The sequence below is a fragment of the Leptosomus discolor genome, chromosome 16 (assembly GCF_034619465.1).
Source record: "Leptosomus discolor isolate bLepDis1 chromosome 16, bLepDis1.hap2, whole genome shotgun sequence".
Classification (NCBI taxonomy): Eukaryota; Metazoa; Chordata; class Aves; order Leptosomiformes; family Leptosomidae; genus Leptosomus; species Leptosomus discolor.
The window spans coordinates 15,909,785-15,926,193 of NC_141406.1; the positions used below are offsets into that span (position 1 = coordinate 15,909,785).

At 55.9% G+C, this 16,409-nt stretch overlaps 1 protein-coding gene across 1 annotated transcript in view; it reads left to right on the top strand.

The window, feature by feature from the left end:
- Positions 1 to 16,409, top strand: part of MYO18B (myosin XVIIIB) — a 73,018-nt gene that overhangs the window by 38,223 nt on the left and 18,386 nt on the right. Inside the window, exons 29-38 of the mRNA XM_086474018.1 lie at positions 638 to 761; positions 1,456 to 1,656; positions 1,758 to 1,868; positions 3,852 to 3,956; positions 6,979 to 7,125; positions 10,715 to 10,828; positions 11,223 to 11,339; positions 12,011 to 12,094; positions 13,207 to 13,344; positions 14,166 to 14,351. Of these exons, the coding sequence (XP_086330144.1) occupies positions 638 to 761; positions 1,456 to 1,656; positions 1,758 to 1,868; positions 3,852 to 3,956; positions 6,979 to 7,125; positions 10,715 to 10,828; positions 11,223 to 11,339; positions 12,011 to 12,094; positions 13,207 to 13,344; positions 14,166 to 14,351 (1,327 nt within the window). The remainder of the gene's footprint in view (positions 1 to 637; positions 762 to 1,455; positions 1,657 to 1,757; positions 1,869 to 3,851; positions 3,957 to 6,978; positions 7,126 to 10,714; positions 10,829 to 11,222; positions 11,340 to 12,010; positions 12,095 to 13,206; positions 13,345 to 14,165; positions 14,352 to 16,409) is intronic.

A 16,409-nucleotide genomic window follows, 5' to 3' on the forward strand; every position in this document is an offset into this window, starting at 1 on the left:
AAACGTGGGAAATCACCGATCGCTTTCTTCATCGTTTCTTTTAATTGACACTTCATGCCAGTGTTCCCTGCTTGCCCCTGCTGAGACGCTGACTGTGGCCTGGGGCTTGGTGTGCCCAGAGATGTGAAGGTGCTGAGAAGCTCTGAGGATTATTGCTCTGGAGCAGCAATGCTTCTTGAGCGGAAACCAAACCCCCGGCGCAGCAGAGTCCAGCTGGCCCTGGGGACGGAGCTGCCTGCAGTGGTGGAGGGCAGAGGGCTGCTTCCTGCACACAGGCGCATTTCGGGGTGTTTTGGGTCTGTAGCAGCTGAAAGCAGTGGGGGTTTTGTGCTCAGCTCTTGGTGACCGCCTCTGTGCCCATCGCTGCTGCTCCACGCTGCCCGCTTCCCGCGGCTGGCACTTGTGTGGAGTAATTAGGGGTTCACAAAATGATGGCAGTGCTTTGCAGACAATATTTCTCCTTTTTTATTTTTTTGTCCTCTCAAAAGCTCTTGGAAAGTCCAGTGCCAGGAGAAGCGGCTTGCCGCCGGCTGAGGCTGTCTCGCTGCCATCCTTGGCGCAGCTCCCCGGGTCAGGAGGCAGCCATGCTGCAGTCACAGACCCGCTCGGGAGACGTAATATGTGTTTCCCCTTCCAGGTTTGACCTACAGTTAGCCCAGGCCTTGGGGGAGTCTGTCTTTGAGAAGAGCCTCCGTGAAAAAGTGTCCCAGGAGAACACCAGCATCCGATGGGAGATGGGCAAACTTCAGCAGCGCTTCGAGGTAAGAGGAAAATACCCCACTTTGCTGCATTCTATCCAGTTTTGGGCACAGCTTTCAGAGCAAAGCCATTATCTTTGCAATTATAGCAGAGGCAATCAGGCAGAAACCCAGCAACATGATTCCAATTTCTTTTAGTGCAATTCTAGGATGTGCCTGATATATTTAAATAACATTGCCCTCTGCCAGAAGAACGGCTGTCCCTTTTTACAAGTGTTACCCATCCCATGGTTTAGCTAATTAGGCCCACCCTCACTTTATTGAAGTCACTCGTGCTCTTCTTCACTCCTCTACCCCCAGTCTTGCCTACAAGAAGCCGCAGGTCTGTCCCCCACGGGATGGTGCTGCACTGGGTGCCCGCCGAGCCCCCCGCAGTGGCAGGGGCACAGTGGGCTGGGGGAAACCGCAAGGTTGCTGCCAGCCACCCCAGGCAGCGGGGGCTGTGGGGAACCCGCAGGGGGACAGCCCATGTGGGGAGGAAGGTGAAGTCAGGAGAGAGTGAGCAAAACCAAGGGAGAAAGGATTGCTTGGGGCTCATGGTGGGGATGGGGCTGACAGTGCAGGGAGGGGGCTGACCTCTGCCTGCTGCTGCTCCTCCGGGGTGTTTCTGCTGACGCTGTGGGACATGGTCTGGGTTTGGAGAGCGGGATGCTTGTGCAAGCCCCCTCTGACCCGCCGCTCTGCCCCTGCCGAGCAGCAGAAGGAGGCGGAGGCAGCCAGCCTGGCGCAGCGGGTGACCGTGCTGGCCGGCCGGGTGCAGGAGCTCAGCACCCCCAGTGCCCTGGATGCCCGCGCCGTGCCCGTGCTCAAGAAGCAGCTCTGGGACCTGGAGGCCAGCGCTGCCGAGCAGCGGAAAGAGCTGGAGCGGCAAACGGCCGCTGTCGATCACCTGGAGCAGGTAGCGTGGACCCCCAGGGCGTGTCAAGCCCGCACTGGCGCCGTCCTCGTCCCTCCAGGGTTGTGTGCAACCGCTGGTGTGTTTGTCTTTGGATCTCTCAGCTGCACCAGAGGCTGGAGCTGGAGATAGAGCGGATGAAGCAGATCCACCAGAAGGAGCTGGAGGACAAGGACGAGGAGCTGGAGGACGTGCGGCAGTCCTGCCAGAAGAGGGTAGGTCGGTGCTGGGTGGGGGGGACAACACTGGGTGCTCTCTCCAAGGTCCCTCTCTCCGCAGTGCAGAGGAAGAGCGGTTCCCAGGCATCCTTCCTCCCTGGGGATTGGCAGGGTGGGTGAGCGCTGCTTTCCCACCACCGCCCCGGCATGAGCCCCAGTCACAGCCCCGGGGTGCAAACTCAGAGTCTGGGTCAGGCAGGAGTCTCTGCTGGGCTGTTGGGGCCGTTGGGGACAGTGTGCGAGAGCCACGCGAGATGCAGCACAGGGGCGTGCTGCTCCCAGTAACACCAGCTTCACGCCAAGGGCACCAACTCCAGCCAGCCAGGGCTTGGTATTTGGTGATAACGAACAGAAAATACTGTTTCAACAAGGCCACAAAGTCGGTGGCCTGCAAACACGAGTTCTAATTTCTTCAGAATCCCCAGGGTGTTTGATGTGGGGCTGTGTGGTAGCAGCCGATTCCCGTTAGGCCTGGGGCATACCTGGCTGTCGATAGTGAATTAACATTGCTGAGGCTTAATGAAGCGCTCCGTGGGGCTTTGCATGGGCTATTTTAGGAAGACAGAACAAGTGGGCAGGCAAACGAGGCAATCTCTGCTCCTTCTGCTCCTGTCAGCACACAGTCGTGCCCTAAGCCGTAAGGCTCTGCGTGCCCTGGGGGTCTGCCACCGTGCAAACACCGCCGTGTCCCACCGCACTGCCTTCCCGCAGCGCTGCCCTTCTGCTGGATGCTGCCGCCACAGCTCAGTGCCGCTCCCTCCCTGTCTCTGCTAGCTGGTTTTTGCTGAAGCTCCAGGCTGGCTGCAAGGAGATGTTGCTCAGGGCTCCCTCCCGGGGTCCTCCTTGCCCTTCTGCACCCCTCTGGCTGTTTAATTGCCCTGTGCAGGGAGTGAGGTACTGCCAGCACCGCCAAAGGAGATGCCGTGCCTTGCAGCTGCTCTCGGCCCATGGGTTGTCATTCATTCTTTCTCTCCCTCACCCTGCGTGGCCCGAGTGTTATTTTCCAAATGAGTAAATGGCAGAGACACTCCAGAGAGCAATCGATATTTAACAGCCTGCTCCCATTCCCTTTTTAAACCCTGTTTCTGAGCAGCAGCTGGGGGTGCAGGAGGCGGCTGGGGCAGGGAGGACTCCGGGGAGCTGTGCCAGGGTCGCAGCCTGGCATGTCTGCTCCTGCGGGCACAGCCGTGCAGCTGCTTGCGAGGGGAGGAGCGGGCTGTGCAGTGGCCTGGCTTGCTTTATCAACCCTTTTCCACCACCAACATCCCCCCAGGGGTGGACCTGCTGGACCTCTGAGAGCTGCACAGCAGAGCCTGGGGTCCCGTTCCCTCCTGCAGAGCACTTGCCATTGCTGCAGCACTGCGGGACAGCGATGCCTGAGCAGAGGCAAAGGCAGAGGGGTGCAGGCACCTGCGCTCAGCGGTGCCTCCCAGGCTCCCTTTGCTCCCGGGACCAGCACAGATCCTGCTTTACGGCATGCTCTGCCCCACGAGGCCACTGTCACCCCCTCACTGGTGGGGAGCCAGAGCAAGAAGTGTGCAAGTGGTTGGTGGTCACAGGGTGCCCTGAGGACACCCGGAGGGATTAGGCTGACCGCTCTTCTAGATCAGCCGAAGGCCCCATGTTGCTGCCCCAGAGCTGCAGGGACAGCCCTTGGGGACCCCCGAGTGTGCCTCGCAGGTGGGGTGGTTCAAACAGCCCACCGTGTCCCCAAAAGTCCTGCAGGCTCCTGAACTGCTTCCCCTTGCTCCTCCTGGCCAGGAGCAGTTGCACTGCCCAGGGCATAGCAGGAGCTCGAGGGGATGTGGCCCATTCCCAGTCCCCAGCACCGGCTGCAGTGATGGGAGGCTTTGGTGAACACCCTCTGCCAGGGGCTGCCCACATCCCTGCTGCGACGGTGGCTGTGCCCTGCCAGGGTGCAGGGCTTTGGCAGGGGGTGGCTGGGCTCTGAGCGTGGCTGGGGTTGTCTCCTGTGCACAGCTCCGGCAGCTGGAGATGCAGCTGGAACAGGAGTACGAGGAGAAGCAGATGGTGCTGCATGAGAAGCAGGACTTGGAAGGGCTCATCGGCACCCTGTGCGAGCAGGTAAGAGGATGGTGCCCGCCCCGGGGCCAGCCTGGCAGTGGGGCCGGCGGGGAGAATCGTGCTCTGCCCTCCTTGCTGCTATCTCCTGGCCAGCAAACCCCTTCGCTGACCGTGTGCCAGCTCAAAACACTGCCCATGAAGAAGGGAGTGTGAGTGCACGCGTGCGTGTGGATGGGGCGACAGCTTGGCTGCTCACGCACGTGCAGCCGGCTGCGATGCCGTTCGTCCCTTGCCTCTTCCGAACACCACTCATCAGAGCAGCGGCGTGTGCCGCAGCAGGCACGGGGTGCCAGGAGGTTTTTGGGACTGAGGACATCATATAGGAGAGGGCCGGTCCCACTAAGGACCCACGGAGGGGAAATGTTTGCTTTCGTACAGGAGAATTATCCAAGCAGGGGGAGGCGTCTGCTTTTTGCTGCTATTTTCATGAGAGTCAAACTAAGCGGGACTAACGCTGGAGCAACTCCAACTGCCCAGAAAAGCAGTTTATCAGATTCTGCTCTTTGCAGAGGAATTCTATCCCAGACGTATTTGTTGAACAAATCCTTTTTCACTCTCTAATGTGTCTATGGCAGTGATTGAAGTGCCCGTAATGGGAAAAGCACACACAGCTGCTGCCTGTGTAGTTAGAAGGCGAGGGGCTGAACGCAGCCTCATCGAACAGCATTTATGGCCCTAGGCAGCCCTTAGCATTGCCCGGCAGCCAGCCCTGGAGGCCGTCTCATGCACCAGCTCCTGCTGAGGGAGCTCTGGTGACCAAGCAAGGTCCTGCCTGGCCCTTCCCTCGGGCCACGGTGCTGCCAGGGCCAAGGACAGTATCAGCCTGGTGCGTTCAGAGTCGCCATCTCGGTGGTGGGGTCCCTGGAGCTCGGCCAGGCTGGGTTTGTGCTGGCGCCTCCCAGCCGCCCTTGTGCCATCCCCACCACTTTGCAGCTCACCGTGCCTGCGCAGGAGAGGAGGAGCTGATTATCTGGAGTTGGGGTAATTAAGCAGCGCATCCTCCGGCCGTTGGCACAAGCTGACTGGATTTCACCATTCCGCCGGCCCTGGCAATTGCATGTGTTCATTAAACGGGATGGATCTGGGAGCTTTGCAACACTGAAATGGCGGGCATATTTCAAGCAGACACAAAATGGTCTGGCGAGGCTTATCCATAACATCCCCCCAGCTCCCGGCTCATAAAATGTTTTGGGACCTGTCAGAATAAATCTTGCTGTATAAAAGCAGGGTATTATAACTGCCTCCCAGTCCAACATGTGCCTCTTGTTTGGTGGAGGAGAACTAAGATGGATGAGGAGGCAGCAGGAGCTGCATGGAGCAATGCCCAGGCTGCTCTCGAGGAAAGACACCTTCTCCTTCCCAGGACTGTCCCTAGGCGGTGCCCAGCTGCCACCAAGTAAGGAAGGGGAGGTGGCACAGTGTAGCTGGGGATTGCTATAGTGTATGTGAGACACAGGTGGAGCCTTGAAAGCAGCTTTTAAATGAAATCTCAGCTTTGTACCTCAAAAGCACCAGGCTGCAGTGGTGGGAGGAGGCGGTGGCGGCGGCCACACCTGCTGCTTCCAGCTACGATACAAAAATCCGTCCTCTATGGCGACGGGCAGACCCTGAGCTATGGGAAAATGATGCTGAACGGTGTCCAAGATACAGTCTGGAGGGATGGCAGGGATAACAGCAAATCTTCTCCGCTGCAGTGTTGTTATAGACGCCGTCTGATTTACAGTGGACAGTGTGCTTCAGAGCAGTTTATCAAAAAAGGGAAAGAAAAGCCAACCCAGAAAACTCATTAAGGAAATGGAGATACCAATGATTTCTGGTTCCAGCAAATGCCAGCCGGCTCTAAACCAGGCTACAAGGTCAAATCTGCACAATTAAATTTAGCCAGTGAACAAGAAATAGGAGAACGGGTTTGAAACAAGAAGAGCCATGGAAAACAGACTAAATGGGAAATGCTCTTACACTTCAATTAGCCTGAAATCAAGCACTGGAACCATGTGTCTGTTTACTTGGTGTTTTTCGAATTCTTTTATTCTCGTAACCATGGTTGCTCTCAGCTTGAGGGGGGAGTGTAGAGGGTTTTTTTAAGGTGCTTCCTACTTCCCTTCTTTAAAAGGCTGCAGAGTAATGTGGTGACACCACACTGCCTGGGGATGAGCCTCCAACATCACCCAGCAGTTATTTTCCGCCAGCGCTGCTGGGGATTCACGCACGAGAGATTGCTGCCTCCTGCCCCGATGGCGGCAGCTTCGGTTACGGCCCTCCGCGGCTGACGGGGACTCCAGATGCTTTGCATTAGAGATGTGTAAATAACTCCTAATGAAGCTTTCCTCATCAGCGTTTTGCATTTTTTTCCTTTTCCCCTTTGGGCCGACTTTCTTCTTCCTTCGTCACTCTTTTCCCCAAAGGGACAGCGGGTTTTTTCTGGTGGTTTGTTTTTTTTTTTTTTCCTTTCATGCAATGACTTTCGCATTTTCTGTGCCAGCTCTCGGCACAGACGCTGGACCCGCACCTTCTGGGTCTGCCCTTCTCTGATCCTACCCCTCCGCCAGGGTGGTTTCCCGAGGGCGGGGGGGGGGAGGTTGACAGCACTGGGTGGGCATGAGGACAGGACGCTATGGCTCTGGGGACTCGCAGTGCCCGCCTGTGCCCCCCAGTCCTGCGGCTGGGCTGTCCCTCTGGCTTGCTGGGCAGGCACGTGGCTGATGGAGAGCAGTGGTGGGCTAATGTTCTCGGAGGCACAGCTTTCTAGTGGGGAAAAACGTGGTGTTTTGGTGGAATCTTCCAGTTTTGACATTTACATAATTTATTTTCTCCCTTTTATTTATTAAATTATTTGATAAAGAGGGGAAATTGTAGTATCTATACATAGATATTTCGTACCTTCTTGCCTCCTGACTTCAGCATTACCAAACCATTTCCTTGTTCCCACGCAGTGTGGGGAATGCCTCGGGGTGGCACGGAAAGGTCGGGCAGAGGTTTTGCAGGGCAGCAGGGCTCAGGACACTCCCTCTCCCCTTCCCAGATTGGCCACCGCGACTTCGACGTGGAGAAGCGGTTGCGGCGGGACCTGCGGCGGACGCGTGCCCTGCTCGCCGACGTGCAGCTGCTGCTGGCAGCCCCCGGGGAGCCCGGCGCCGGCACCCAGGACCTGGAGCGACTGCGCAAGCAGGTGGGTGCCGTCGGGTGAGCGGGCATCTCCCTGCCCCTTGGAGCACCACCCTTTACCTTGGCCAAGGGGAAACTGCAAGAAATGTTTGGCTTTAATTGCGTGTGGGGTGAGCGGTGACACCGCGCTGTGTGAGCATCGCACCGCCCAGGACAGGACGAGAAGTGCCTCCTGGGCTGAGGGGGGTCTCCCTGTGAGGAGCACTTCTCTGTAATTAAGCCAACAGTGGTTAAGTATTTTTTTTTTCTTTTTTTTCCCCACATCCCAGTTAATTACCTTCTGTTCAGTGCGTTTTCTATCTGTCTAATAAGGAGCTCCAGCGGCGCTGGGCTGGGGACATGTTGCCATAGGGATGCTGGAAGGCAGGGGCAGGGATTGCGATGGGTTTGCCGTAGTTTAAGCACAGTTCACAGGCGGCGCCGTGCGACCCAGAGAGCGGCTACAGGCATCTGCCGTGCTCGGGCCCACCATGCTGGTGGCCAGGGACAGTCTCAGCCCCAGGGTGAGCTCAGGGTCCTGCGGTCTCAGCCCCAGGGTGAGCTTGGGGACCTGTGGGGTGCCCTGCTGTGGGCCAGGGGTGGCACGGGGCTGTCCATCCCCAGGCTGGCCCTGCACGTGCAACCCACAAGGCCGAGAACCAGGGCTGAGCCAACGATGCCGGTCCTCCGAAACCACTCAGTAATTAATCTGTACTGTACTTTTCCCCTGGAAACAAACTAATTGGGAGGCATGAGTGATTCCAACAACATACATATATAATTGAGATAATAGTTCTGCATAAATAACATCTGTGAGCAGCAGCTGTTCCCACCTGTGCCGGGGGAGAAGAGGAAGGTGAGCTCGGCCCGACGTGGCTGACGGAGTGCCTGTGACCGCACTCATGCCCATGCCTGTGTCACTGACCTGGACAGCCAGCAGGAATGGCTGGTTTTGGCACTCATGAGTTCTTTCTTAAACATTATTGAGCTAATGCTGTAAAACTGAAAGAGGGGAGATGTAGATGAGGTATTAGGAAGAAATTCTTCCCTGTGAGGGCGGTGAGACCCTGGCACAGGCTGCCCAGAGCAGCTGTGGCTGCCCCCTCCCTGGCAGAGCTCAAGGCCAGGCTGGATGGGGCTGGGAGCAACCTGGTCTGGTGGGAGGTGTCCCACCCATGGAACCAGATGATCTTTAAGGCCCCTTCCAAACACTTCTATGGTTATGATGCTACACTTCACAATTAATCCCTCAGTATTTCCCGAATCCTGCACCGGGGCTGGAGATGATGCGCAGCTCCTGCCTTGCTCTTTCCCAGCCCCTGCGGCTCTTAATGGGGCAGGGCCCTTCCCCATGCTGATTCGAGGGACCAAGCGGTGATGCTGGGATGCTCGCCCTGCCTGGCAAGCATGGCCATCCCCGTGGTGTCCAACCACATCTTGCTCGGGGAATAATGCCTTGCTCAAGCAGGCCGGTCCCCGCAGTGAGGCAGGCTCATGTGGGAGGTTCCTTTCTCCTGCCTGTGGCTGCGGTGCCATACCATCCGTCCCCAGCTCCCTCCTGGCTCCCTTGGTGGCTGGCCCCTGCCCGCCTGCCTTGTGCTCTGGGGGAAAGCAGAAAGCCTTAATATCGGGGCGGTTGAGTTTCTGCTGCGCCGCCAACATTGAGACTCTGCATGTGTTAAAAATGCCTCATGATTATTCCGTCCTTTAAATCTGAACAATTTCTAATGGCATTCATGACGACTTTCTCAAAAGCCAGTACATCCTACCACCAGCCCACAAACCTCCACAAGAATAAAAACTTTGCGAAAATGCTACATTTCCGTTAATCAAAATCCATATGGCTGGAAGTATAGCATTGTTTCTTAATAAGGCTGAAGCATCCATTTCTCGCAGGTATTTAACAGATGGTGCAGCTCAGCAAACTAATGTTGTTCAAAAGTTCATACATTATGCATGGGGGGGGGGGGGAATTTCAATTTATTCTTCCCAAGTGGGAAAATTCCATTACACAAAGTGAAATGGAAGCTCGCATTTAATGAGAGGTCCTGAAGATGTGTTTCTCTCAGAATAAACTATCTGGAGTTTTAGTGGAATCGTGGTGGTAAGGGAAAGGCCAGACTCCGGGGCTGATCGTGGACAGGGTTGCTTCTGGAGAAGCCCAAAGGTGGGCTGGTGGAAAAGCCCTCAGCCATAAAACCAGCAGTTGGTCCGACTGGTGACTTTAATACCTCCCCGCAGCTATTGCTCAGGTCATTTCAGTAACGGCTGCCCAGGCTTGATGCAAACCACAAAGGGTATTTTTCAGCTGGTGGAAGAAAGGGCAGCACGGCACGTGTTGCTGCGAAAGTGGCTCTGCAGTTGTGTGAACAGACTGACTAGATAATCCATCAACACCGGCTGAGTTCGGTCACTGGCGCATCATTTTACCTAACGATTTTGCAGGTTTCAAAGCTCTAAATGTCTCTGTGCCGAGGCTTTGTATTTCCCATAGTGAGCAGCTTCTGGTGGGCACTCCTATCTGGAGACCCGAGGGCTGGGCAGGGCTGGGCAGTGTCCGTTCGGAGAGAGCACTGTGACAGGAATAGGAAAATAATCATTGACTTTAAGGGAAAAACACCTTCCAGTCCCTCCGCAGATTAGACACTGAGGAAGCAAATTACCTGCTCAACTTTTCTGAGTAGGTCCAGTCACGTGGAACAGTTTAGGGAAATGAGCCGAGGATTGCTCCAGTTGCTATACTTTGTAATCCCTCTTTTTTGAGGGAGACAGTAAAAAGAACCCGAATAAACCCTGAGAAAATAGCCTAAAATGCTCAAACTCTCACCACAGTGTGTGGTGGCTCCTGCTGCCCCTGGGAGCTCTGCATCCTCTGCAGGGAAACAGGGACTGGGCATGGGAAACGAGCAGCAAGCAGAGAGCTTTAGTTTTCTTTTGCATGAAGAAAAGAAAGAAACCCAAGTGAGGAAGGGAAAGAACTGGATGTTCAGGTACAGCCCATGTAAACTCCTCCGTCCTGGTGGTGTGAGTTTTTGGGATGATGCTGCGTCTTCCAGATGTTTGCAGCCCATTTAAGATCATTGTAGTCTTAATGGCTGAGCTGTAAAAACTGAGTGCCAATTAGCATTTATAAATGTGATATTTCATGTGTATTTGCAAATGCAATTTACACCACATGAAAAACCCATTTGCAAACTTTGAATCATGAATTGCTCTAATCAGGAGTTACATGTAATTCACATAATTTTGCAGATTAATGATCCCAGCTCTACCTCACCATGGCAGTGCCAAGGCAGGGGGTGGATGTGCAGTTCGAGGTGTTTACTTCAGTGCTCAGCAGGATGGTCAGTGGTGGTAGGATCCTTGGTTAGGTGTGCTGGGAGCTGCCAAGGAGGCCCTGCTGCACCGGCTGGGAAGGGAAAAGTTTTCACCCTAAACCAGGAGCGGACAGGCTTAGGAGCAACGCAGATTTTAAAAGGTTGAGTTTCCATGTGCGTCAGTGGTGGAAAATGCTCTGGGGGTGAAGCGTAGACGTGGCTGTGCGGCAAGGGGAACGGCAGGATCACCATGTGGTTCCTGCTCCTTTCATTATGTTCTCCCCCAATTTTTCCCAGTTGGAAGACAGCAAAGCAAAGTGTGCAGAGGCCCAGAAGTCCCAGCAAACAACGGCCCTGGAGCTGGAGAACGTGCAGGCGGAGCTGGAGACCCTCAGCCGGAACAAGACCCTGGTGTGTTGGTGGAGGCGCAGCCAGGGCAGGGGAGTGGGAGGGCAGCAGCGCAGTCCCGCCTCCTTGTGTTTGATAGCAACAATCCGCTTTTTTACTAAATTAGCAATAATCGGCCTATTTACTACATTGCAGAGCATATTTGCTAAATCACCCAGCCTCCTGGGGAGCAGCAGCCCCCGGGTGGTTTAGTGGGTGGATAAAATTACTGCAAGGGTGCAGCATCCCGTAGTGCCCCTCTGCAGATAGGCAGGAGCTCCCGTTGCCTCCCCCGGTGCAAGTGTGTAGTCGGAGGCTGGCAGCAGTGTGTCCCTGAGGATGCTGCGGTCGGGGCGGTGCTGTGCCGTGGGTCCCCCGTGGGATGCACGAGCCAGCGGCCCCGTGGGTCCTCCCGCAGGTGGACGAGCAGCTCTACCAGCTGCAGCACGAGAGATCCGACCTCCTGAAACGCATCGATGAGGACCAGGAAGACCTGAACGAGCTGATGGCAAAGCACAAGGCTCTGATTGCCCAGGTAGGATCTGGGCAGCGTCTCCCACCCTGGGAGGGTGCTTGGAAAAGCCTGGTTGAGAGCAAGCGGCAGCCCCCGTTGGTGCACAGCAGGGTGGGGATCCCAGGAACCAGATGCTGTGATGAGAGGAAGGGATGGCTCACATCTCCCTATAGTTTTGAGTCTTGGCTTTAGTTCCAACAGTTGGGAAATCCTATCACATCCCTGTCTGGATCTTTTTCTATTCTTTCTTTCACTGTTTTCTCACGTGGAGCTTAAAAAGTGCCGACAGACAGCCCTGGGGCTTTCTGCGCAATATCCAGACTAAGGCAGGCTCTCCCAAAGGATTATACCTGGAGCTGAGGGACCCCAAGGCTCCCGGTGGAGCAGGAGTAGGCTGGCGAGACTGACAGTTCACAGTCTGCTGTTACTGAGCCAGGAGTCTGTATCTGAAAAGGTAGAAATGACCTTGACAAAAATTCTTTCCTGATCTACAAGTATTGTTTCAAAAATTAGGAAAGCTGCACTGAGTCAGGAGGACTAAGCTCCTGCAACCCAGTGCCGGAGCAGCTCGCTGTTTCGGTGGTAGGAGGTGCAGGCACGAGCCAGCCTTCGGCACCGCTCTTCTCACGCCGTGTGTCCGCTGCTCCGAGCCCTCAGGTCTGCTCCCACTGCTGCACTTTCCCTTTCCACAGTCGGCCACAGATATCACTCAGATCCGGGAGCTGCAGACGCAGGTGGAGGATGTGAAGAAAGAAAAGCAGAGCCTTCAGGAGAAGGTAATTCCTCCCCAGCCCATAGAACCCAGAGCTGAGGAGCCAGAGCTGCCCAGTGCATTGCTGGTGCCCGGTGCATCGCTGGCGCCAGCCATGGATGCTGTGTTGTTGTCCAAAATCAGCCCAAGTCTCTGCCCCGGTGGTACAAAGCCGTTCTGCCTTTGTACGACTACCATGTTCCTCTCCTCTTCCTGGTGCGCTGTGAGTGCCCTGGAGAGCAGCGCAGTGCAGAAGCTGCTGCCTGCCTGCTGCGTGCCCACAGCCCTGAGCCTGCGGGCAGGATGGGGCCAGGGCGGGCGGTGGGGGTCTGCAGGCAGCAGCCTTGGGCTGGAGAAAGCTTTCCCTGGTGAGGTTGGCAGGATGGAGAGCCCCAGTCCTCCCTCCTGCCTTCCCGAGCCACTGGTGCTGTGGCTGGGATGGGGCTGACCCTGGGGTGGGTGCCAGAGGGTGCCGCACAGCCTCGCCTCTGCGGCTGCACCGACCCTCCTGGAGAGCTTGGATTTCATTTTAAACACATGAGTAATCCCATTAACTTAAGTGCTTTATTGGAGCGTAGCTAAGCTGCCCAGGAATCAGGAGCGGGACTCTCTCCCTCTGAGGCAGAGCGGGTGGTGCTTTGGAGATAGGACAGATAAAAGAAGACGAATTCCTGTAGTTCTAGGTCAAATACAAAATCTGAACCAAACTTGTACAGGGATTGTTAAAAGGGCAGTTTGCTTTGGAGATCTTGATGTAACAGCTGAAGAAAAGATGCGGCCCAGGCAGCTTTCCACACAGGAGTAAACTGCGAGTTTTTACACCTGCTGTCCTCAAAGAGTTTGTGAGAAGAGAAAAGCAAAAGAGACCCAGGCGAGGGCTGCCTTGCCAGCAGGTTTTTAATTCAAAAATACATGTTTGTGTCATGCATTTACTGTACGGTATTAACGGCAGGGAACCCCTCAGGAAGCCGAAGGCAACGCTGTTCCGTAGTGCCCCGTCACCTCAGGGGCCATGAGAGATCCTCAGTGCGTGTCACACCAAAGGGAGGGACTGGTGGGGGATCTGGTAAAGGGACCGGGAGGTGTTTGCGCGGGTCAGGGACCAGGGAGGTGCTAACGCAGCCCGTCCTCCCCCAGCTGCAGGCAGCAGAGGCAAGAGCGGCGCGCCTGGAGCAGTGCCCAGCCGAGCGCTCCATCGTCAGCCGGCAGGAAGCCCGGATCCGCGACCTGGAGAGCCAGCTGGACTTCCAGGCCGTGCAGATGAAGCGCTTTGAGGTACCACCGCTCTGCCGCTCACAGAAGGGATGCGAAGCCCCGGGGAGGTGCAGCTTGCTTGCACAAGGCGGGCGCAGCAATGCCACCGCCTCGGCTTTGGGGGAGGAAGCACCTGGGAAGGGGTGAGGAGGGACAGGTGGGGTCTTTGGCCCCCTCTCCTGTGCTTGTGGACAGTCCATATAGTTCATGCCACTGTCATTACCTATACATTCTTCAGCATGGCGTTTACTGAAAGCCGACGGTGGGCCCAGAGCAATAAACACTCAAAGGAATATACAGTCCCTGCATGGTGTGTGCTGACTGCTCAGCGCATCCATCCCAGCACCTTTCCGACAGGCATCCCTCTGCTCTGGCATCGTCCAGAAGTCAGACCATCAGGCTCGATCACAATCTTCCACTGTCCCCATTAATCAGCACGTCTACTGGCACCCCAGGATGTTTTTACCCAAGTCGCTCTGCCTAAACAAACCCAGCCCAGGGGCGAAGGAACATGCTCTTGTGTCCCCAAAAGCAGCAGCTGGGCCCCATGGGAACCCTGGGGGATGTGGTAGGGCCCTGCGGGATTGTCGTGGCGCTGCCGGTTGTGGTGGGTGCAGAGCTGGGTGCAGGGACGGGGTGGGGTCGTTGGGGTCTGCACCCACTGCAGGCAGCTGCCACCACTTGCGAGATTTCAAGGCAATGCCTGATAATGCTAATAATAGTGACGGGCTCTGTGGCACGGATTGAGGAGGGAGTGCTCTCCATATCTCTTGACACTTGTGGAGAGCTTCATAACCCCTCACCTCCATCTCCCTTGCTTCACCTCACACGCTCCTCCCCAGGTGCTGGTGCTGCGCTTGCGAGACAGCATCATAAAGATGGGTGAGGAGCTGGAGAAGGCAGCTGAGTCGGAGGCACGGGAGAAGGAGAGCACCAGGTACTACCAGAAGAGGATGGAGGAGATGAAGGCTGACATGGACGAGCTGGTACAGAGGGAGCTGGAGTCCAGCCGCCGGCGCGTGGAGCTGGTAAGGGGGTCCTGCCTCCGCAACCTGCAGTTTGGCCAGAGGGTGCCAGAAAAGTCATTTTCTGCGTCGTGCTTTGTGTGCTCTGTGTGGGGAGGTGGAGCCGGCCAACTTGCTGTTAGCCGGGCCCCGTGCTCGTGAGCCGTGCTTCCCGGGTTGCTCCTCCACGGCCACCCTGGGACTTCCTAACGTCGGGGTGTCGGGCTCAGGTTTGGCTGGAGAGCGCTCGGAGGGGCAGTGAGTTGCTTTGCATCCCTCCACAGCCCCAACCCATGGAACCAAAGCTGTTACTGAGGCACCTCACGTTTCATTTCTCCGTGGCAGGGCTGGCAGCACTGAGCAGTCCCCCTGCTCCGTGTTTCGTTCCAGGAAGGAGATTGCTTTGCCTGCTTGGCTCTAAGAAGTGCTGACAGGTTGCTCAGGTCATTCCTGCACCTCCTTGTGCTGGTTTTCCTCCTGTTGGGCAGAACCATGGCAGTGCTGCACCATCCCCCAGCATGGGGGAAATGCCCCGTCCTCCTGCCAGGCCCCCACGTGCCCAAAGCCGGTTGCGTGGCTCGGTGTGCCAGAGCTCAGCCCAAGCGCCAGCTCCTTGCGGCGCTCCCGGCTTTGCCAGATCACCCCGCTGCGGAGCAGCGGCATGTCAGGTGGTGCCGACCAGCCGTCAACCGGCTCTGCGCGTGCAAAGCCCCAGCCGGGTTTGGAGTACGGCAAAAATAGATTCACCTTCATTTTACAGTCCTTTACGACCATCTCTTTTCATGTTGTTTTTTTCCCAGAAAACAAAAGGAAAGCCTTGCTTCCAAGCAGTAATTGAAAGATATTGCATTTCTGCTGGCAGCACAGCCACATTAGAAGCAGTTATTTTATCAATAATCTTTTATTTAACAATCAAGGAGATTTCAGCATTTATTTCGCCCTGAGGCTGCCAGCCTTTCTGAAGGGAATGGTGCTTTACTGTGAATTATTCCACATCCCCTGCCTGCACCGTGAACAGGCTTTCTCCTTGCTCTGCCAGCCTGAATCCTACGTGCTCGCACACGGCTCTGGCTGCCGGGACACCCTCCCCAGGGCATGAAAAGAGTTGGTCAGAGTCGTGCAGCCATCAATGCCCTTCAGAGTCATGAGATGTTAAAATGAGAGGCTCTGCTGGGTGCGCCCTGTGTGCCCCCCAGCTCCAGGCACGCTGGGGGGCTCCCCAGGCTGGAGGGCTGCCCACTGCAGCAACCCACCCTGGGGCCGGATCCTGCTGCTTTCCCTGCGAGTGCTGAGCAAGTTGGCATAGCTGCAGTTGCTATGATAACTGTGTGTTTATTGCAGCTTTGTTAGAAATGCTATGTTTTGGAACACAGATGCGCTGTCCGTTAGGATACGGGTGGGTTCTTTTAACTGTATTTTTGTATTTGTGCATGTATTTTAGAAGCTTTTTGAATGTTTCATATCAGGATATGAGCGATGGGTGTAGCAAGATACTCGGTCTTCTTATCATGCTTCTGCTCTCGCAAACGAAGTTTGCAAAGAGTCTGACAGGGATTTTACAGGCACGTCCCTGGAATAAGACACAAAACCCCATAAACAGGCAAACTCATGAGCAACACTGAGGGGTCTGGGCTTATCCTGACCCCCAGATATCCGGGGTTACCTGGCATCTGCTACAGCAGGGGCAGGAGGAAGGAGCCGGGCACACCCTGCAGTGGCTGAGCTCCTCCAGACACCTCACACCAGCCCCAGGTTTCTCCCCGCCAGAACGTGGCAGCTGGTCGGGGCGATGGCTCTGTGGGGACCTGGGGCTCCGTGAGCCCAGCGTGGCGTGGCCACATCAGGAGCCAGGGGCTGCTGTGACGTTCCCTGGGAGCAGAGGCATTCCCCCAGACTGTGTGTACTCTTAACAGCCCTTAAATAAAACATCGCAGGAGAGCTGTGATCACAGAGCCCAGCCGCGCTTGTCGAGAGGCTGGCGGAGAGCATCAATACTTAATAGAAAGCCACTTACGGCTCTGCTCCCGTTAAATCCCCCATCAATTATAAATACAGCATGAATTATTCATGTAACATTACTTA